General features: G+C 45.4%; 3 protein-coding genes across 3 annotated transcripts; all 3 read left to right on the plus strand.

Annotated features, from left to right (window-relative positions):
* Positions 1-9,528: 9,528 nt before the first annotated feature.
* On the plus strand, positions 9,529-9,871 carry PtA15_1A823 (uncharacterized protein; the record flags this gene model as incomplete). Its single annotated transcript, XM_053165890.1, has 2 exons — positions 9,529-9,559; positions 9,636-9,871. 2 exons carry the CDS (start codon positions 9,529-9,531, stop codon positions 9,869-9,871), a joined length of 267 nt encoding a protein of 88 aa, XP_053017036.1.
* A 9,170-nt stretch (positions 9,872-19,041) lies between these two features.
* Positions 19,042-19,527, plus strand: PtA15_1A824 (uncharacterized protein; the record flags this gene model as incomplete). Its single annotated transcript, XM_053165891.1, has 4 exons — positions 19,042-19,055; positions 19,092-19,203; positions 19,301-19,421; positions 19,520-19,527. 4 exons carry the CDS (start codon positions 19,042-19,044, stop codon positions 19,525-19,527), a joined length of 255 nt encoding a protein of 84 aa, XP_053017037.1.
* A 41-nt stretch (positions 19,528-19,568) lies between these two features.
* On the plus strand, positions 19,569-20,745 carry PtA15_1A825 (uncharacterized protein; the record flags this gene model as incomplete). The annotated part of the gene is made up of 4 exons (XM_053165892.1): positions 19,569-19,588; positions 19,821-20,340; positions 20,408-20,629; positions 20,692-20,745. The coding sequence occupies 4 exons, from the start codon at positions 19,569-19,571 to the stop codon at positions 20,743-20,745; spliced, it is 816 nt and encodes a 271-aa protein (XP_053017038.1).
* Positions 20,746-22,445: the final 1,700 nt, after the last annotated feature.

Raw genomic sequence — 22,445 nt, forward strand, 5'->3', positions numbered from 1 at the left:
GGTTGCTTTTAGGGATCATCTTATAGTAAAGCTCGGCTATTCACGATTTTCCAAATCCGGTACCCGCCAGAAGAAAAGTATTGCGGCTGTTGACTAAATTTAGTACAGTATCAGTCTGCAACGGCTTTGAGGGCTGACTGTAGAACTTGACTGAAACCTCCTCGATGTGAGTCTTTAATTCCGCGTCACTTTTCTCGTACACTTTCTTATAGACGTTGACTCCGGTTGAACTCCATGGCCTTTGGGGTTTAGGAATGATGGTGCAATTCAATAGTTGATTCAGCATTTTACTTTGTTGAGGCAACTGATAAAAGTGCCTCTTGGCGTGAAGACAATAGAATCTAGTAAGATTGAGCTTATATGCGAAACCACGGAGCCAATAGTTTGGACCTGTTTGGGCAACTCCTTAGACGTGGATTGCTGAATTGTTTGGACTTGAAATATTTACATCTTATTATGTACATATTTACATTTGCAGTGGTCCAGCAACTCACAGATTATTGACTTGTGAATTATAAAGTGGCTGGTGATGTATTCACTACAGCGCCACCAACCAAAGCCCAATTATGATCCATGAGTTCTGAGGAAGGAGAACACCTCAGCTGCTAGGCAAGGGCAAGGTTTCCCCTCTGGTGTAATTTATAAAATTTACGGAGTACATTGAAGCTGAGATGCTCAGGTATCCCGTGCACTTCAGCTCGCTGACTCACAATGAGTGCGCGCTGTGTAATGTGAATTTGATTCAAAAAGTTGGCCAAAAGCCACAAATTTCCTGAAGCTCTCACGCGGAAAAAAGCCGATAACTCATAAGCCTCCATTGGGAATGGGAGATGCTCCGCATCGGGGTGCTCTGCACCCCCGGTCCCGGGAGGCTTAGTTAAGTCAGTTACACCCTACCTTGCAAAACAGTAGGCAGCAGAAATCCCATTTGGCTGGGGAAAACTTTCAAAGTTTTCAACTCTTTATATCTTGACTCACCTATAGGCTATCAGAATTCTGAGTAGACAGTTTTGTCCGCCTACATCAGCACTTGCACCAGCCACCTTCCTGAGGTCAGATCCCTCCAAAAACTCTCTTGAATCCCAAATGAAACAAAAAGTAGTTCATGGGTTTTGGGAGGGCATTGTTCAAACAGGCCTTGGTCAAAGCCATACTTTTGACACCTGTCAAAACTTAGCAGCTCTTAAATTTAAAAAAAAAAAATCAAGTTCAAGTGTTACAGATAAAATAAAAATACCAGCAGAGAGCCATGCTTCTTGGCTACCTCTTGGAGCAGTTGACTTGGATAGAGATAGTCATTTGGGACCCAGGTACCAAGCGGTACCCAGGTGCCGCACCACTTTTTGGCCAATTTCAGGTACCTAGTACCGCACCCGGCACCACCTGGGAGGTACCACAGGCACCGCTGGCGGGTACTGCGGGTACCACCCGTGATATTTTTTGGTGTGGCAGCGTCCTGCTGTCCTGCTTGCTCCATCTAGTTTGTTGCCGCCCTTTGCAACAAGCTGGAGGGCAAAAAGACCACTGTTCGCTGGGAGGGACTCCTCCCGGCAAGCACTGGCTCTCCTCTTTGACCAAAGGAATCCCTCCGGTTGAGGAGGAATACACACCTCTGACTGGAGGAATTGATCCATCCAATTGGAGGCATGTACACCTCTTTGACCGGAGGAATTGATCCATCCAATTGGAGGCATGTACACCTCTTTGACCGGAGGAATGGCTCCGGTCAAAGAGGCAAGTCCACCCAGCGAGCTGGATATGTGTCCAGCTCGCCCGGTGGACATCTCTTGCCAAGCTGGATACATATATGTATCCAGCTTGCCAAGCTGACTCATCCCTCACCAAGATGGATACACAATATCCAGCTTGGCTAGCAAGGTCTCACGGCAAGCTGGACACATCCAGTTCCCTTGGAAGATTCCTCTTGGCGAGCTGGATACATATGTATCCAGCTTGGCTAGGGGACTCCTCTCCAGCTCATCAAGAGGCTCTTTGGTGTCCGCAAGCTGGATACAATATATGTAGCCAGCTCTGCGGCAGGAGTCCCCTTGGCAAGCTGGATACGCCAAGAGGAATCCCCCCAGCTTACTGGGAGGCCTTCACCGAGCTGGATCTACCAAGTCCAGGCTCTCAATCCCTTGGGGGGTGGGAGGTACTTGTAGGCGGTACCCGGGTACCGCACCACTTTCCGGCCAAAACCCAGTACCTAGTACCGCACCTGGCACCGCTGCGCAGGTGCAAGAGGGTACCTGCCAAGCGGTACTAGGTACCCGCCACGGGTACCAAATGAATATCTCTACCCCAGATGTCCTTGCGTAGCTTCTACGGAGGGACAAGCAAAAAAGGCTGAAAACAGACATCTGCTGCCTAATTTTTTTGCAAGGTAGGGCGTAAGTCCCTCCTTTGGAGTAATGGTGGGCCGCTAAAGTAAACTTCACCAAACTACACAAATCTAAGCAAGTAAAAACTGCTAAAAAGCTAGATGGATGTTAGTGTAGCGCCACAAACATCCCTCTGGAGTAGTGCTTTGGCTGTAGTGGAGCACGGTAAGGAATGCTACACTGGTAGATTTGTGTAGATTTATTTAGTTTAGTTTAGCGGCCCACCGTTGTTTGGAGGGTTGCTTTGCGACAGCGCTCCCGCGCCTCCAATTGAGGGACTTAGCTAAGTTTGGAGAGCAATGCCATATTCTTCATATCCTTTCCACACAGATCTTGACAGATGTCAGATAAGACCCAAGGCCAAAACCAATCCCGGCCTCCAGTACTTGGAGCAGGTTTAAGCAACAACCAAGTTTATATTCTGAACCGGAACAATTTCTTTACCCTCCAAGTTCCTCCACAAGGTTGTAGGAAGCTGCCCTCTGCCATCAAGGAGGGACAGGGAGAGGCCAACCTGTAGAGACTTGGGCTCAAGGGATACAGAGATGGGTAAACTATGATGGTAATTGATGATGAACATCCTTGACTGAGCATCTGGCAAACCCTGTGACTAGAGAATGTCAAAATGGACCTGGGTACTGGTTTCACCGCGGGTTCCTTCACGTTTTTTCCCAAAATCAGGCACCTGTCACCGCAGAGTATGGGTTAAGCACGATTTCTGGAGCAATTGTTCCCGAGATGTGTTTTGGCCCAAGGGCAGAAATAATATATCTCAGTCTGATACACTTGCAGCCAAACATGATGATGAACGGCATCACAGTCCCGGGAACCACCTATCAGCCAATTTTTTGCTTCAGGTGATCTCTGTGATAGGCCTGCAGATTTCCAAAATCCCAACAATCCTTTGATGATCAGGAGCTGGAGAACACAGTACAAACCCAGTCAAAAATGATGGTGGTTTGAATTACGCCGTGGGCATGATCAGCACCTCACATGGAAATGTCGGATCCAACCCTTTTTGAACTTAACTAAGTTCCTCTCTCGCCTGAGGCTTTGCCAGAGGGACTTATGACTAATCTGCAATGTTCACATGAGAGATATTTTTGATTTGGTGGTGTTTTCCTTTGAGCCACCAGAACTCAACCTTGACAATCTCAAACCTTCTAAGTTTCTGGTGGATGTTACGCCTGCATCTGCCCCTCCTTTTGATATAATTTCAGACTCCCTCGCCTGCATCTTCATCCTTATTTTATTTTTTTTAAAACATCCATTTCCTCAAAATTCTTATGACTTCCACCAGATCAGAAAATAACCGTCCGTGCGCTGCGATCTCAAGGTCTATTTACTAGATGGTTTGGTCTGTGCGCTACACAAATACAAATGAAATCAACATGAGATGGAGTGATGTGATGAACATCACAATTATTTAGTTTTTATTCCAATTTTTGACATAATTTTTTTATAGATGGCTGAGCTACATGCAAGAAATATAAAACACATGATAATTATCCTGAGATGGATGCTATTCAGTAAAAAACCCAAAACCCTTGAAGCAATCTTATGTTTGAAGAGCTGGACCAATAAAACAATCATACAGATTCAATAATTGATCTGCTTGTTTTTTCTGTTCATTGACTCCATTTTGTATTGACTGCTACAACGTAAAAAGCTCTTATATGACCCGTAAACAAGTCTGAACCTTCCCATGTTCCCTCACATATCATGTACTGGAACTCAATCGGAGCTCGGATCAGAGCTGGGGCGTCCCAAGACCAATCCAATCCTAATACCCGTTGGGTTGCTCCGAAATGACCGGGTTTGGATTGGAACCCTATGCTGAACTCACTGGAATACTTTAGTGAAACCAAACCGGTTCAAATCGGAATTGTGACAGGCAGCGGGCCAGGTGAACTGATTGCCACTACAAGAGGAACGGCAACTCTGCTTCTGGAGCACGGCGGTTCCCTGACTTTTCACAATGTGCTCTACGTCCTGAAACTGACGCGCAACCTGGTGTCCTTTGTACAACTGATGAGACGTCGCGCGCTCATCCACCAGGATCAAGGCGGCTACGCGGTTTGCATTGACAACAGCAAACCATTTGCTGTTGATGTCAACTGGAGATCAAGGGAGTTATCAACCCCGCCGGCTTGACTGTTGGCCTGCTCTCTGAAAATAAGCATCAATCTGACTTCTCAAAATGGCATGCCAGACTTGGCCACGCCAGCTCCAAGCAAATCGCAACAGTGGTGCCCAAGGCTCTTGACCTTACAATAACCCACGCCTGCAATGCTTGATGCAAGGCAAGATAACCAGGCAGCCCTGCACTGGTCACTTAAAAGCAACCACGTCGGCGCTGGAAGTGATACATAGCGATCTGGTGGGCCCAATCACACCACCAACAAACGGAGGGGCAAGGTACTTCCTGACCCTGGTAGATCAACACACAGGGTACATACACACGACTGTCCTGAAAGACAAGACTCAGGCAGCGGTGGAAATCACAGACTTCAAAAACCTGTTCAAGCGACAAACCGGGAACGTCGTCAAGAAGCTCATTCCCAATGGAGGTGGCGAATTCTGTAACCGGTCACTGGGAGAACTCCTGAAAGAAGCTGGAATACAACACAACGTAGCGCCCCCCTACACCCCGCAGAAAAACGGAATAGCTGAACGGGCAAATAGGACGGTCCTGGACATGATGATGCATGCAAACATGGCTCCAGAATGGTGGGGTGAGGCAATCAAAACCGCAATGGCGACAACCAACTGTCTACCCTCCCTGTTGAAGAGCAAGAAATTGCCTATTGCACTGCTCTTCAAGGTCTACCCAAACATGCACTTCTTCCACCCCTTCGGCTGCAGGGTATGGGTGGTCAAACCAAAACAAAACTAGCCTACCCAGCGCACCTTATACCGGATCACTTCATTCGCTTTATTCAATTTTCAACAGAGAACCCACATTCCCCCAATGATTTTTTCATTCTTTGGTGTAAGACTCAAAAGCGGTTTTGAAACCCTTTTGCTGAATGGCGGTGCAAACTCTGCCCTTCTATACTATCAGATAACAAGACCCACCAAGCTAAGCTTGGCAAGTTTTAATCAAGTGATAGGTCTGGTCTAGTTCCAGATGAAGTTGTTTGATGATAGGTATGTGAGAGTTGAGAGTGAGTTCAGTAGTTATTTGAAAATATGAGGGTTGTGGTGAGGTATAGATGTGATGGTAAGTGTGAAGGTGGTATGTAAATAACTGGGGAGTACTGAGCTGAGGAGCTGACAACTGAGGAGGAGAGAACTCGTTATATAGACAAAAGTGGAGCCCCAGAGGGCTTGTGGGTTAGGGTTTCAACTAATCTAAACAACAGTGTGAGGGATTTTAGCTGGTGGGAGTAGATACAAATGATGTCATAATATGTCAAGGGTACATAAATGATGTTAGAAGAATGCAGTAGGGCCGCATGAAGGCTGCGTAAAGTGACAGTAGACTGCACAAGTTGACAGGTGGATGCAGGGGGTGCATAAATGAAGTCTGAGGCTGCAGAGTCAGTGTGTGATGACATCATAATATGGAAATAGAAGAGTACTTGATAGTATGTAATGACTGTAGTCTGATGGGGAGATGTATGTTTGTATCCTGTGATGTGTATAAGCATAATGCTGTGATCCTTGACTTGAGGCTTGTGACAGGCTGGTGACTGGGTATGTTGAAAATGTGATGGGTGTCCAGCACTATGAAAAAAACTCAAGAAACTGCTGTCAGTTGACATCCAGCATACTCAAGTTAATCCTCAATTAGAACAAGGATCATACCCATGAATGCCAATTTTCTTCTACCCTGCAATCTTTGCACATTGCCTAATTTATGCAAGCTAATTCTGAACTACAAAAAACTTAGCACAGGTTTCAAGATACTCAGTTGAGACCTGTGCAATCCCCCTTTCATGTTCCCCTACCCCTTTCAAGTGCACATACTGATTTCATGTGCGCATATCCCTTTTGTGTGCAAATACCCATTTCATGTGTATATATCCCTTTCATGTGCACACCCCTTTCATATTCACACCTTTGCTGTGCATGCACCCCTTTCATCATGCATGCATAACTCTTTCATTTTCACATGCCCCTTTGATGTGTACAAACTCCTTTCATCATGTGTACGTAACCCTTTCTTTCACATAACCCTTTGATGTATACATTTCCCTTTCATGAATACCCCTTACATGTGCATTTACTCCTTTCATCACATACTGCTTTCATGTGCACATATCCCTTTTGTGTGCAAATACCCATTTCATGTGTATATATCCCTTTCATGTGCACACCCCTTTCATATTCACACCTTTCCTGTGCATGCACCCCTTTCATCATGCATGAATACCTCTTTCATTTTTACATGCCCCTTTGATGTGTACAAACCCCTTTCATGATGTGTACGTAACCCTTTCATTTTCACATACCCCGTTGATGTATACATATCCCTTTCATGAATACCCCTTACATGTGCACATACCCCTTTCATCATGTGAAAATATCCCTTTTATGTGTAAATACACCTTTTTACATTCCCCTTTCATGCGTACATATCCCTTTCATGTGTGAATAGAATTTTGATGTTATTCCTTTCATGTGGAAATACCCCTTTCATGCAAGCATAACGCATTCATAGGTGCATGCACTACATCTTTTAATGATGGAATGAACATGGAAAATATTTAGTCTGGAAGACTCATGGAATGAACAGGGAAGAACCCAGGTTCAAATCAAAGTAATATCAAAGTTATCGCATGTCAACTGACACCAATTTCTTGAGTTTTTTTCACAGTGCAGTGTCCAAAGAAGTGTAGGTTCCAATCCAGTGGGGTTCAGGTGATGCTTTTCCAGTGGTGACTAGCAAGGCTGAAACCGCTGCACTAAAAGTAGTGCAGCGCAGCGCAAAGCGCAGCGGAAATGGGCTCGCTGCGCTGCACTTTTTTATAGCGATTTTCCGCTAACGCTTCAGCTTTTTGAAAACGGAGGGAAAATTCCTCTTTTTTAAGCGGACCACAAAAGCGCCTCAGAAGCGCAAAACCGCTGCGTGGTAGCGCAGCGCAGCGGCACTTCGCTAGAAAAGCGGGATTTGCAGCGGCAAATCCCGCTTTTATAATCTGGGTTCTCGCTTTGCGCGCTTTTCCGCTTTTCACGCTTTATTAGTGCAGCATAGCTAATATTACTGCATGTTTGCCGCGATAGAGAGAAAATATACTCAAAAAGAAACAGAAACTAAAAAAGTGACCTATACCCCCTGAGTCTTGGTCGATTTTTTTGGCTGTTTAGTCTTCTTGATGTTGGACGGAGAAGATAACTTGGGGTTTTTTTTGGCAGCGGCCAGAACAGCCTGACAATCTTCGAAAACCCCACCCAACTTGACCCCGCCGCGTAATCACAAGTGGCTGCTGATAGCACGTTCAATTGATCGTATCGCAAGTCCGGCCCGCCCTGATGAACAAACATCAGCGGCAGCTGAGAAGGTGCGCTCCACCGTTGCTGAGCTAGCTGCGCAAGCAAGATAATTGCGCTTGCTTTTTGAGCTGAATTAACTGCGCAGCGCCAAAAGTGCGGAAGAAGTATCAGCTAAAAAGCGGTGCAGCGCGCAAAAGCGCCCCAGTAGCGGTTGAAAGCGCACACCGCTATCGCTGCACTTTCCCGCAGCGAAAGCGCCGCTTTTTTGGCTGCGCTTACGCTATTTCATCCAAGGAAATAGCGGTGTTTCGCTGCAGAAAGCGGTAGCGCAGCGCGGGGACGCTACCGCTTCAGCTTTTTGGGCTGGAGGGTTAGCGGCGCCCGCTGCGCTGCGCTAAAATCGCCGCTTTCTGCAGCGTAGCGCAGCTTCTCAGTCTTGGGACTAGGGGTAAACTTGGCCGTAGAATCCATTTATGAGGTCTGTTTGATGGTATCTTGAGGCGTATTACAAGTAAATATATGTATGAGATTTTTTTTTTGATTTTTCACTTTTCCATCTACCACATCGGAGGAGGCACAAGATCACTGGTAATGTGAGCTAGCTGAGAGGCATGTTCATTCTTCATGGCTTCAATCCACAAAGGCTTCTCTTTTGTGCTCGCCAGTGCATCCGCCATCTTGGCTTCCTGAACTAAGTTGACAATGTTTGTTTGTTTATCAATTGACAATGATGAAGACTGAACAGCAGATTGGCGCTTTGTGGTCACTATATTTGAAGTGTCAATATTACCAAAAACTTCTTTACTAGGAGGTCTTGACAACCACTCCCAGCTAGGCTTCAATCAATCAAGAACTTGCTCCGGTAATTTAAAATTTCTGCCCTGATTTGGGTGCAATGTTGAGGAATCGAAAACATTAATTGGTCAAACAGTCTCATTGGTACGGATTTGCTGCAACATCTTCTCGGCACGTATCTGTTGACGATGACATAACCATGCAGCCTTTGTCCCCGCTGACACATCTGAGTCCTCGTCACTTTGAGACTTTGACTCCGAACTCTTACGTTGCCCATTGCTTGAACTGGACTCAGACGACGAATCTGAATCACTTGATGACCCTGGTTCATTTCTCTCTTCGGACTCCAATGATTTGCTTGATTTGAAATTGCCATGTAATCGAGTAACATAGCAAGGAAGTCAACTTTGTGATTCAGTGACTATTTGCAGAAGTGACTTCAGATCTTTGGTTGGCGAAAAATTAGTTGATGTGACATGTATAGACAGTACCACATAGTCTTGACTGATAACAATTCAATGGACCACCGAGTCATAAAAGCGGGTTGCATCCAAAAACGGTTCAAAACCCAAAAACTGAAGCTTGGTGCCTTTTGGTTGAAGTTTAAGCGACTCTGGTCAATGAACAATGACTCTAGCTCCAAACGGAATCAGTGGCATGTTGGTTTGATCTGTTTCTATCAGATTGTTTAGTTTTGCCAATGCCGATGTACTGTGTTTTTCAGAATGCTTGATTTTTTCTCAAAATTTCTGGTTTTGCTATGCACTTAAATTTAATTTAAACTTCACACCAAACCTTAATCCAACCTTGCAATTAAACTTTTTTTAGCACATGCGGATGGAAGATCCAAACTACTTGCCACCTAACCTTCAATGAACCTTAGAAAGAAGCTTTTGAAGCACATGCAGCCTCCATGTGCTTGTCAATTGCTGCGAAGAGCAGCAGTAATGTTGTGGATCCAAGCATTCCATGTCGTGTTGACCACTCACCGGTTTCCCCTCTTTCCTGCTTTCCCACCAGCCCTGAGTGCAACAACCCCCCATCCTCACCCTGCCTTGTTTGCCCACACACCCAAGCCCCAATCGCCGCTCACACCACATTCCGTTGGCGTTTGCACACACCCCCAAGTCCCAATTGCCTCTTGCCCCAAATTCCGCTCTTCCGTTTATCAACCTCGCGATGGTCTTCCAACACTATGCTCCGCCAACAAAAGTGGTGGCCATCCGCATGCTCAACCAAGAATACCACAAAGATGAAATCCCAAATGCTCTTGGAGTCACCATTTCAAATCAATCATTCACCCGATGGCTTGCTCTTTACAATTTGACTCAGCAGGTTATACAAGACTTGAGGGAATACAAGAAGCGGGGTGCTCCAATGCTCCTCACAAACAAAAACTATGCGTTCATCCTTGAGCTAGTTCGCACCAAGCCTGGTCTATTCCTACTCTAGAAGAGATACGAGAACACCTGTACAACAAATCTGGTAACCTCTTGAGTGTTTCTGATCTCCACCAAAACCTCCTTAACAAATTAGAGATTACTCTGAAGAAAGCCAAAACAGTCAACATCAAAAAATCACTCGTGGCAAAGTTCTCTTGGGTTGAAAAGATGGCTTCGGTTCCCACTGAATACCTTGTATTCACTGGTAAGTCATCAACTCTGGTCTTGTTGTGATGTTGGTTAGACCAATGATTGGCTGACTTGCCGCCTGTGTCTGTTTTCTCTAGATGAATCCGGTATATGCTCTCGCAATCTGCTCAGGACGTTCTCCCAATCTAAACGCAGAACAGAAGCCAGTTGAATTCTCAAGGATCAGAATGCCAGAAGATACAGTCTTATACCAGGAATCAGTTACTACGGTGTCCTGGCCTCAAGTGTGATGGATGATACTGTCAAGGGCAAGCATTTTGAGCACTTTCTCAAGCACCGCTTGGTAAGTCTGCGAGCTTCATTAGCTGTTTCCTGATAGTTAAACTGACATGAGTGGTTTGTTAGCTCCCTTGTATGAATCTGTGCCCCGGTATCAACTCCATTCTGGTGATAGATAACACTTTGATCAATTGTAGCCAGAAAGTGGCCCAATTGTGCCGCGAAGTCGGAGTGCTCCTGGTATACCTTCCGACATACTGTCCTGAGCTCAATCCAATTGAGCTGTGCTTTTCTCTAATAAAATCTAACTTGCGCCAAACTCAGGGGCTAGTTTACTCCACCGATCCCATCTGGTCGATCCGCCGTGCCTTTCACCGCATTGTAACCCCTGCCTTATGCCGTAGCTTATTCAGTCATTGTAATTACAATTGTCCGGAATCTGACTTGCCTAGTGATGTACCGCTCCCTGCCACTGACTGATATACATGATTGCACTCCTCAAATTACTATTTTTGTGGTTGATTTGTCTTCAAATACTGTCCAACTCTGAACATATTATGCGCGCCACTCACTGACTGATATACTTGATTGCACTCCTCAATTTCTTATTTCTGCTATTTTTTTGGTCCTCAAATACTGTCCTAATCCAAACATAAACATACAATGCGTTAGAAATAAATGATATCCTTGTTTGCACTCCTCAATTTCTTATTTCTGCTATTTTTTTGGTCCTCAAATACTGCCCAAATCCAAACATGCGTTAAAAATAAATGGCCATCTTAAAAAATGCAGTTCAATGAATCTCAAATTGCGAATCCTGGAATTGTTTCCGAGAGAGGATGACCATATTTTCAGACCTTTAGCTGGTTAACTAAAGCACGCAAGGCACAACTTGTGAGAGCCACGGAAACAGTAATTGACACAGATAGAGTGCACACAGACCACAGACACAGACCACGGACACAGACCACAGACACAGACAACAGACACACCCAAGCACAGACACACACTGAGTGAGCAAAGACACAACACGGTGACACACTGAGTGAGCAAAGACACAATGACAACACGGTGAGAAGCAAAGGAAAAACATTTATAATGTATGTATGGCGGGGCGGATGGACCCAGCAGGTAGACCAACAACACAAATTCAAACATCAGGATTAACTTGAGGAGTGGCGCCAATGGCCATACTGAGTTGAATTCACTCAACTCCGTCTAGCAGGAGTCGGCTTGTGCCCAAGGGGAATCCTAGCTTGTTGAGTTCGCTTTTGGAAGATTTACAAAAGAAAGACCCACCTGTGGCTAAGAAATACTTCAATTCCATTCCATTCTAAATAGTGGAAAACAGGATCTCATCCTCCATTTGGAATGGAAGGATCACTGGAGCTGCCTGCGGTCAGCTCAGGCACGTTCATTCAATATTCCAGCTCACCCAGCTCTGCCTTGTGTAAAAGATCCATCCAGCTCCCCTCCACATCCACAATCCAGCTCACCCAGCTCACTGCAGGCAAAAATACAGCTCACACAGCTCCCTCTCCACCCAGAAATCCAGCTCACCCAGCTCCCTCTGCAACCAAAAATCCAGCTCACCCAGCTCCCTCTGCACCCAAAAATCCAGCTCACCCAGCTCCCTCTGCACCCAAAAATCCAGCTCACCCAGCTCCCTCTGCACCCAAAAATCCAGCTCACCCAGCTCCCTCTGCACCCAGAAATCCAGCTCACCCAGCTCCCTCTGCAACCAAAAATCCAGCTCATGCAGCTCCCTCTAAACCCAAAAATACAGCTCATTCAGCTCCCTCTCCACCCAGAAATCCAGCTCACCCAGCTCCCTTTGCACCCAGAAATCCAGCTCACCCAGCTCCCTCTGCACCCAAAAATCCAGCTCACCCAGCTCCCTCTGCACCCAAAAATCCAGCTCACCCAGCTCCCTCTGCACCCAGAAATCCAGCTCACCCAGCTCCCTCTGCAACCAAAAATCCAGCTCATGCAGCTCCCTCTAAACCCAAAAATACAGCTCATTCAGCTCCCTCTCCACCCAGAAATCCAGCTCACCCAGCTCCCTCTGCAACCAAAAATCCAGCTCACCCAGCTCCCTCTGCACCCAAAAATCCAGCTCACCCAGCTCCCTGCAAGCAAAAATCCAGCTCACGCAGCTCCCTCTGCACCCAGAAATCTGGCTAATGCAGCTCCCTCTGCACCCAAAAATCCAGCTCACCCAGCTCCCTCTGCACCCAAAAATCCAGCTCACCCAGCTCCCTCCGCACCCAAAAATCCAGCTCACCCAGCTCCCTCTGCACCCAAAAATCTGGCTCACCCAGCTCCCTCTGCACCCAAGAATCCAGCTCACCCAGCTCCCTCTGCACCCAGAAATCCAGCTCACCCAGCTCCCTACGCACCCAAAACTCCAGCTCAGCCAGCTCCCTCTGCACTCAAAAATCTAGCTCATCCAGCTCCCCTCAGCTTCCAAAATCCAGCCCACCCAGCTCCCTCTGTACCCAAAAATCCAGCTAACCCAGCTCATCTCAGAAGCCAAAATTCAGCTCACCCAGTTCCCCTCAGCATCCTAATTAGCTCATTCAGCTCCCTCTGCACCCCAAATCCAGCTCATGCAGCTCACTCTGCACCTAACAATCCATCTCAAACAGCACCCCTCCGCACCCAAATTCCAGCTCATGCCCCTTCGCACCCAAATTCCAGCTCATGCAGCTCCCTCTGCACCCCAAATCCAGCTCATGCAGCTCACTCTGCACCTAACAATCCATCTCAAACAGCACCCCTCCGCACCCAAATTCCAGCTCATGCCCCTTCGCACCCAAATTCCAGCTCATGCAGCTCCCTCTGCACCCAACAATCCAGCTCATACAGCTGCCATCTGCATCCAAAAAACAAGCTCACAAATCTCTCCTCAACACCCAAAAATCAGCATGTAGCTCTCTGAGTACCAAAATCCAGCTCATGAAGCTCCCCACAGCACTCAAAAATCCAGCTCATGCAGCTCCCTCTGTACCCAAAAAACCAGCTTACCCAGCTCCACTTGCACACAAAATTCCAGCTCTCCCACCTCCTCATAGCACCTAAAATCCAGCTTACGCACCTTGGTCCAGCACACAAAATACCAGCTCACCCAGCTCCCCCGGCAGCCGAAATCCTGCTCACAAGCCTCCCTCTGCACACAAGCACCCAAAATCCAGCTCATTCAGCTCCCTCTGAACCCAAAAGTCCTTCCCACACCCAAAAACCCAGCTCACCCAGCTCCAATGGCACCTAAAATCCAGCTCCTGCAGCTCACCTCGCACCCAAAATTCAGCTCCTTCAGCCCCCTCCTCACCTAAAATTCCAGCTCATCAAGCTCCTGTCTGCACCTAAAAATCCAGCTCACCCAAAATCCAGCTCATTCATCTCTGGTTGCACCAAAAAAATCAGCCCATGCAGCTCCCCCTGCACCAACAATTCCAGTTCACCCAGCTCCCCCATCATTGCAAATTCTTTCTGTCCCAGCTCAACTCAGCACACTAAAATCCAGCTCAGCCAGCCCACTGGCACCCAAAATTCCCCACTGGTACCAAAATAAAGCACATTTATTTCCCCCTCCACCACCAAAACACCTCCAGCTCACACAGACCCATCAGGGCTAACATTAACTGGCTCCCCATCTCCCTTTCATCACCAGTGAGATGCTAGGCAAAAATGAGCTCAACTTAGCCCTTGTGTTAGTGCAGAGGGCTAAGTGAATTCTTCTGCAGCCATAATGTTAAACATATGTCAGTATCAGGACTGTTTTGTTAAGTGCAAGACTAAAAAATCATCTTTTACTAATAACAGGAATTCAATGAATGCGCAAAAAGGATATTTATGTTACCAAAATTTCGTGGAGAAAGTCAAGTAACTTAACTACCCACAATGCTGGTTTAGGCACTACCAAAAATTACCATTTGCACTACCAAACTTCCTACACCACAATATATCTTGGGGTGCAGAATTCTACAGACCAATCTCTTCCACCTGTGCATCAAAAAATTGATGGAGTACTCACTACTAACAAGAGCAATTTGAATTCCTGCCCCAAACCAGACCGCCATTCAAGAACATACAACCCTCTTGATGACTGGTACAGACTGGTCATCAAGGGGATATGTACAACTGTATGAGATTGGTCTTGCAACCTTCCAGATCATGTTCTTTGGTGAGATCACAACTTGATTGCATGTTGATATATACGTGTGCAAAAAAACCCTCCACACCCACACCCACACCCACACCCACACCCAAACCCAAACCCACACCCAAGCCCACACCCAAGCCCACGCCCATACCCTTTGAAAAAGAAGGTGTGCAGGGCACACCTGACTTTTTTGGAAGTTCTTGGCTCTCATGCCCTTGGCAAGAAACCCTGCATGTTGTATATAATTAGGGTGTTCAAAGTTGACTTGCATAAAATCGTAACATCATAAAATCATAAAATTCCAAGCTGAAAAAATATGTTGCACCCAAGCACTCAAATTAGAGCAAAATTTCTAGAATGGTACATATGAAATCATCACTTGAAAGTTTTATGATTTTATGATTTTATGCATTGAAAATTTTATGATTTCAACTTTGAACACCCTTAATGTGAATAGTATGCATATTTACTATGTAGATTATGCATATTTACTATCACATAGTAATGGACAGTGAAAACAACCAAAAGCCAGCAGGAAAAATTACAAAGGCCAGTACTGTAGGATTGTTTCATGCAATCCAAATTCAAAGAAAGAATCATCTTGAGTGCATGAGATGACACCATATTGGATCCACTCCTGCGTGATTCTGATATCAATTTGGTTTGTTTTTCAGAGGGGAAGGAGAACTTGTGGATTTCCAACAAAAGATGGCACATGTCCACTTGAAGATTTTTTCCATGCCCAGACCCACCATCTGCAGGAGAAAGGCCAGGATGCCTATGTCCTTTCTGCAACCCGTTTTCTACTCTTTCTCTCAGGAGAAACAGGCAAAATACTTCTGTTACAACCATGTCCCCAGTCAGGCGAGTTCAATCTGGCTGCTGAAACACCTAGTTTATATAACCTCTCTGACCAGGAGGATTTCCTTTGGGTCTCAGAGGCTAACATCTGCAATCAGGAGGGGTTCATCCTGGTTTTCCTGGGTTTACAACCTTTGCTACTGGAAGGGAATACCACCTTCTGGCCAAAGAGGTGGGCAGGTTCTGGCGGCCGTGGTTTAATTACTGTACCTGATGAGCTAGACTGGGACTGAGGACAGCTGACACCGTGTGGGGAGCGGAAGAGTCTCGTGGAAGGATGAGATTCATTACACCAGTCATGAAGCTGAGAGAAAACAAGAGAGAGGAAGAGAAGAAAAAGAAAGAGGATGAGAAAGGAAAGAAAGCTACATACCTGAGGACAGGGGATACGGTGTGGGGAGCGGACCAGGTTGTGGAAGGATGAGGAGAATTTCCTTCCACAACCGCTGCCTCAGGTACACTACATACAATCTGTGATATGTGTGTGAAAAGAAAGAGACATTTGTAAAGCAGAAAAAGAAAACAGAAAACAGAAACCTGAGTCTAACTCAACAGTACCCACCAGATTTTACTTAGAATTCCAGAAACCCACACCAGCACCCGGACCCTCTGGCACCTGTTGCATGTGGCTGGTACCCACAACAGGTGCAATTCCACAATCTCTAATCTAGCTGGTTTAAAGGTAGGTGTGCTGTGCAATAATCCCTTTTTTTAAGGGTGTGGGTGCAGGCATGCTTGTATCAAAACCTTCTTTACTGTGAGACTGTAACATTAAACTAACATTATTTCAGCCTTAAGATTACAACAACCATAGGCTGCTAGGATAAACTACGCTATTTTAGCCCTAAATTTTACTGTAGCAGCAAAAAGCACCGGCCTTTTTGAATAGCCTTAGCGCGGCACGCTGTGCTAATTTTCAGCCAGCTAACAGCGCACCAATTTTTGTTTAGCGTTAGCACTCTGCTACAGCAGCTACACTACGCTACTTTGCGCTAAGGCGCTTCTAGCGGAAGAAAAGGCTTTTTTGCCGCGAAAAACGCTGTAGCGCAGCTTTGCGCCCTGGGTGCTTAGCGTTAGCGCAATTGCGCCCATCTGCGCTAACGTAAAAGCTAATATAGCTTTGCTCCCTGTGCGCATAGCCGATGCGCCTGATTGCGCTACTGCTACGCTAAAAAACAGTGTATTTGCGCTGCGCTAGGAAAGCTATTTTTAGTGCAATAAGTTATTCAACCATTTATTGTATCTTGTTTTATCCTTTTTACATTATCAGGTATGCAGTGCGCCAGATGACACACCATTTTCCAGGGCGCGAAAACTGCTTGCACTTGATGCCTAATTTTTGTGTTATCCAAGCAATAAATTAGTGTCACTACAGCATTGAAAAAAAAATGGTTATTATAACCATATGCCAATTAAATAGCTGTTGCTTGTAACCCAACAGGTTATGGTGGATCAAGGTGGATCAAGTTGGTAGTTAAATTACACAAATCACACAGATAAAGCATCCATCATAACAATATAACTAAGTTGCCACATTTCTTGGTCTAAGTTTTGGATTCTGGTGTTTTGATAATGGTGCAGGTGTACTGTACAAAAAAGACCAGTTCTTGGAGAGCCAACTAGTTTTCACTCAAAAAAAGATTGATTTGATTTTTGTTTCTGGAATCCATGATAAAAGAATTAGGTATAGCTAAATGTCTTCTTCAATTTGATCTTCATGGTGTTGGAACTGGTTGAGTTGTGGTTGGTCATTTTCTTCTTCATTTTCATCTTCTGATTCAGGCTCAAAAATTATCGATTGGTAACTTGTTAGCTGTTCCAAGATTGATCGAGAACAAATGATGACTGAATTCCAATCTTTGGTCAGATCAAAATTAGGATGCAGTGAATCGATCCACTTCTTACTCCAGTTGAGCAGCTTAACACAATGAGTATTCCACGAAATCCATAGTCCACATTGCCTTTTAGCAAGATTATGTACTACAGCCTGTAAGACTTGCTTTGGAATACGATGATTGGTGTAGACTTCCACCAAATGTTGTTGAAGTGGGCCGAGGGTAGTTTCTTCATTCATCTCTGCAGCAAATTACAGTAAAAAGAAGATGAACAAGGTGTGAATTGCGTCGAAATCTCACATAATGACCCACCAGTTTCCAATGCCTTGTAGACTGATTCCAAACTTCTTGCCTGTTTGACTGACCATTTGACTGCCTGTCGGACCTCCCGCGATATTCGGCACAACTCATCAGAACAGTGTATCACATTAAGATAAGCCTGAATCCCGTTTTGAATGTTAGAATCAACAGCCCAGGGCTCATTTGGATGATCAAGCAAGCCGATACTCCAGAAAGGATTGTCCACCTCAAATGATCTCACTTCTTCAAATGTTGGGGTCGGCAACTGGATATCCGGAGAAAATTTGGTATTGTACTCGATCGACCTGTTGTTATAAGACAGCCATTTATTCTTAAAAAGTTTCATTTTGGAATTCATTTGTTTCCTGAATCTCTCTTGGACCCTGGCACCTGAAAACAATATGCAAACAATGAGAAAGAGCGATTCAAGATGCAATCATTTCAATTAAATACCTGATCCTCGCTGATCCCATCTTTTTTGCATCTCAATGATACCAACCTTGGCTTCATAAAGCTTGGACTTGCTAACTTTCAGCTTGATGAGGGACTTGGTTTCTTCATCTATGCACACGAAGTCAAGAAAACGAAAATCTGCTTGTTTTCAAGGATACCAACATTTCACTTACCTGAGGCACCAGGCAAGTTCCTGAAATAATCGGAGCCCAAATCTCCGATGATCTTATCTATTTCTCCTTCTAGGAAAACAAGGGTATCAGGTGCTTGTTCCATCTGCGCCCTCTGAAGCGAGGTTTGATTTCTCCGTCTGGTTTGCCGAAGTTCAAACATCTCTTGTCTGATTGTAAACAGAAAGACAAATCAATTCTTTGAACATTTTTTGATTGGAAGGAGTTGCATATGATTCTCACTGTGCTTCACAAAGTTTGTCTTCCAGCAGTACCAGCTCTTCAACTTGTTTCCTCATTTCAAGCTTGGTTTCATTCTGCATGGCAGCAAGTTGCATGTCACGCTGACGAGTCCATTGTTCGCTCAAATAGGTAGTGGTGTGACTATATTCTTGTTCCATTTGATACAAGATTCTCTGTGAGTCTTTCATTGATTTTTCCACTGTTTCACCTCTCTCTAAAAGCAATTGGACTAGAAAAAAAATATTAGACCAAGAAGAAGCAGTTTGGATGACATAAGTGACCCACTAGCAGAAAGCTTTCCATTATCATTGTGATGGATGGATTGGAAATCCAACGCTGTAAGTCGATGATTTTTAGTGCAGTATCGTAGCTGACTGATCAGCGGTGACATGTCCGACCAATACCGCTCCATCCCCTCACCATCTGACATACCCCAGCCCTCATTCAGTCGCGGATTATACCTGAGCTGGCAAGACCACTCATGTGCATAGGCATCAAGTTCTCTTATGCCCCTTTGCAGCTCCATCGATGCAAAGGGGCCTGTTCCCTGCTTTCTGACGACCAGCCAAGTGTTATAGCCTCCCTCCAAGCCCGAGCAGCCCGCCGACAGATTCGGACTGTTCTCCGACGCCCCGCCGAGTCTTGTGGACTGACTCCAAGCCACAAGCAACCCGCCGACTGGTGGACAAGGTCAGTAGATTGAGTAAAGTTCTCTTATGCCCCTTGCAGCTCCATTGCTGCAAAGGGGCCTGTTCCCTGCTTTCTGACGACCGGCCAAGTCTTATAGCCTCCCTCCAAGCCCGAGCACCCCGCCGACACGTTCAGACTGTTCAGACTGTTCTACGACGCCCCACCGAGTCTTGTAGACTGCCTCCAAGCCACAAGCACCCGGCCGACTGGTCCACGAGGTCAGTAGATTCAAGAAAGTTCTCTTATGCCCCTTTGCAGCTCCATCGCTGCAAAGGGGCCTGCTCCCTGCTTTCTGACGCTCCACCGAGTCTTGCAGACAACTAGTAAGCGTCCAGGGCCCAACAAACCTACCTATTCCCTCTACAATGCCGAACAAAAAAGCCAAGTAAGTTGTTCCCATATTACCTGCATAGGATTCAGACAGGCCCTCTCCACACCCTCAAGTTGTTGCACAGTAGAATTGGGTTGTCATGCGGAATATGCTGCAACCAATCTATTCTAAAGCCAATGCTTTCTTGGACCCTGGTGGTTGTGCGGAATATGCTGCCACCATTCCAATTGGGAACAACTGGGTGATTCCAGCTCGATACTGACCTTTCTTGTCTTTATAATTACAGGTTGCAGCATCTGCCCACAAAGGCACCAGAAGGGGATGCTAAGGGGTCTTCGTACTCCAACATGTTTGCCATGGAAGAGAGGATGTTCAAGAGGTTGATGAAACTTCGAAAAGAAGCTGTAGTAGAGCATGTTTATTATGACCTGCTTGCAGTTTTTTTAATGCAGGAGTTTCCAGGGATTCACATCCAAGAGATCATTACCATGATCAAAGAGGCCTTTGAAACTTCACCACCCCAAGTTATGCTGCATAAGCAATACCAGGATGCGGTTTTACAGGTTGAAAAAACAATTCTTAAATATAAAACCCATCCACCTTCAGACGATCCAATCCCCAAACCTTTCTGCCTCAGATTTCCAACTCACGCTGATGTTTTGAAGCATGCCATTTCTCTTGAGGGTCAATGTCGACTTCTTGATACCCAGAAAATGGTGATTCTGTTGGATGAAAGCGGAAGGTGTTGCGGAGTTGGGGTCCCACGACTGGAGGAGAATTTGCTAAGTGTTCATCCATCAGCAGAGGTTAGTCAAGCAAATATATAGTACTGCAAAGCCTTTTAAATGCATAACTTTGATATCTGGTGTACAGAAACTTGCAAAGGAAGGTCTTGAACATTTTGTGCAAACTAATAAGCTCAATACCAACTGCCACAAGAGAACCGAACAACCATACGTTCAGAAATCATGGCCCACAACACCTTACCCACTGAACAAGAGCAACAAAGGAACCAAACGGATTGCGAAGGGGCTTGAAGAAGACGCCAAAGCTGCTTCAGTATTGTTTCAAACTTACGGGTACGGGGAAGGTGCTGTGAGTTGAATTTTCACAACAGATAGAAGAATATTTGTTGATCACTTGATTTCACTTTTCAGAAAAACTACAAAGGTGTTTCGGATCTGAAAATCAAACATTACAATAAAAAATAGTAGTATCTCAACTGCAAGGCATCGATCCGATTTGGAAAGAAGAGAAAACCCCCCCTGCTCTTCCAAATCCGCTCCAAAAAGACCCCCGCCACGAAGTATTGGACTCTGGTATATTTCTGAAAAACAATATGGCTTACTACGCAATCTTGTCCCTTTGGATCAACAAGGGGTTCTTATTGCAGGCCAGTGAAGTTGCTGAAAAAGGAGTCAGGTATCTTCAAAAGTGGGGAAGTGAGCATCTCAAGGCTGATTTGTCTAGAGAGTTAAATCCAATTGTTGCCTGTGAGTGTTTCCTCCATTGCGAAACCAACCAAAAAAACAATTGAAAAGCTCATGGTGTCAAAATGTTTCAGCCCGAACAATAAGCGTCAATTTGCAGGTCCAAACCCACTGCGATTTCAACAACTTGTTTTTATTTGATTCGGTTTTCTTCTTTGGGAATCACAAAGGTGGGGAATTTATCCTTCCCTCGTTGGGTGTAGCCTATTTTGGGGGCTCTGGCTACTCGTTTCATGGTCCTATGAAGATACTCTGGCATGGCGTTGGAAAGTTTGGGTTTGAAGATCACGAGGAAAAACCAAGACGATTTTCAGTGGCTTTCTGGAGTCGAGCTTCGTCCTTTGCTGCAATAGCTAGGCATGAAGCCTATCGAACTGGAAATCATGTACGATGATGATAAATCATGTGGATGGTTGATCTGAACTGATTGCCAGTGTTTTTCAACTACAGAAACTTAGTGCATCATCTTACTGGCTCCCCATTTATCCGGTCTATGATGGCACAAAAGTTGAAAAGATCTGGTCAGATCAAAAGTATCTAGTTCGTCAGGAACACAAAGAAATGAAGCAGAAGAATAAGTTGCCCAATTAGTTAATCAAATCTTAACCTTGTGCCATGTTTCCTATGTTCCATGTTTCAAATAAAATTGGTAGTTGTTCACTTTTTCACATGAATGCAGTCTTATCCAAGCAGTTGTTTGACTTTTTCAGGCTTTTTTGGGTTCATATTAGGCAAATTGATTGAAAAACTCAGTCAGAAAACTGCGCAGACAAGCAGCAAAATGCGCCAGCCTTTTTTGAATAGTGTTAGCAAGCTGGTAGCGCCACTGCACTGGGCTGAATTTAGCACCAATTTTTGTTTAGAATAAGGGCTATGCTACAGCCAATAAAAGGGCTATGCTACAGCCACTAAGCTACGCTATGATTGTCTAAGGTGCTTTTAGTGAAGAAAAGGCCTTTAGCGCCTGCTACAGCTGCTACGCTGCGCCATGTTGCTCTAAGGTGCTTTTAGTGAAGAAAAGGCCTTTTTTTGACACAAAAAGCGCTGTAGCGCACTCACATTTTTGCCCTGCATGCTTAGTGTGAGCAAATTTGCGCTCATCTCCTGCATGCTTAGTGTTAGCAAATTTGCGCTCATCTGCGCTAACGCTACGCAAATTTGCACCCTGTGCGCATTTGCGTAGTATTAATGCGCGCAATTTTGTGAATGCTACACTAAAAATTAGCACAGCTTAGTGTTAGCTAATTTACGCGCATCTGGTCTAAAGCTACGCACACAGGGTGCAAATTTGCGTAGCATTAGCACAGATGCACAGGATTGCGCTAATGCTACACTAAAAAATGACGCATTTGTGCTGCGCCTGACCCACTGTTGCCAGCACAGCAGGGGAACGCTATGCCAGCAGGCCAAACAGTGGTAGT

Source organism: Puccinia triticina, chromosome 1A (assembly GCF_026914185.1).
Source record: "Puccinia triticina chromosome 1A, complete sequence".
Taxonomy (NCBI): domain Eukaryota; kingdom Fungi; phylum Basidiomycota; class Pucciniomycetes; order Pucciniales; family Pucciniaceae; genus Puccinia; species Puccinia triticina.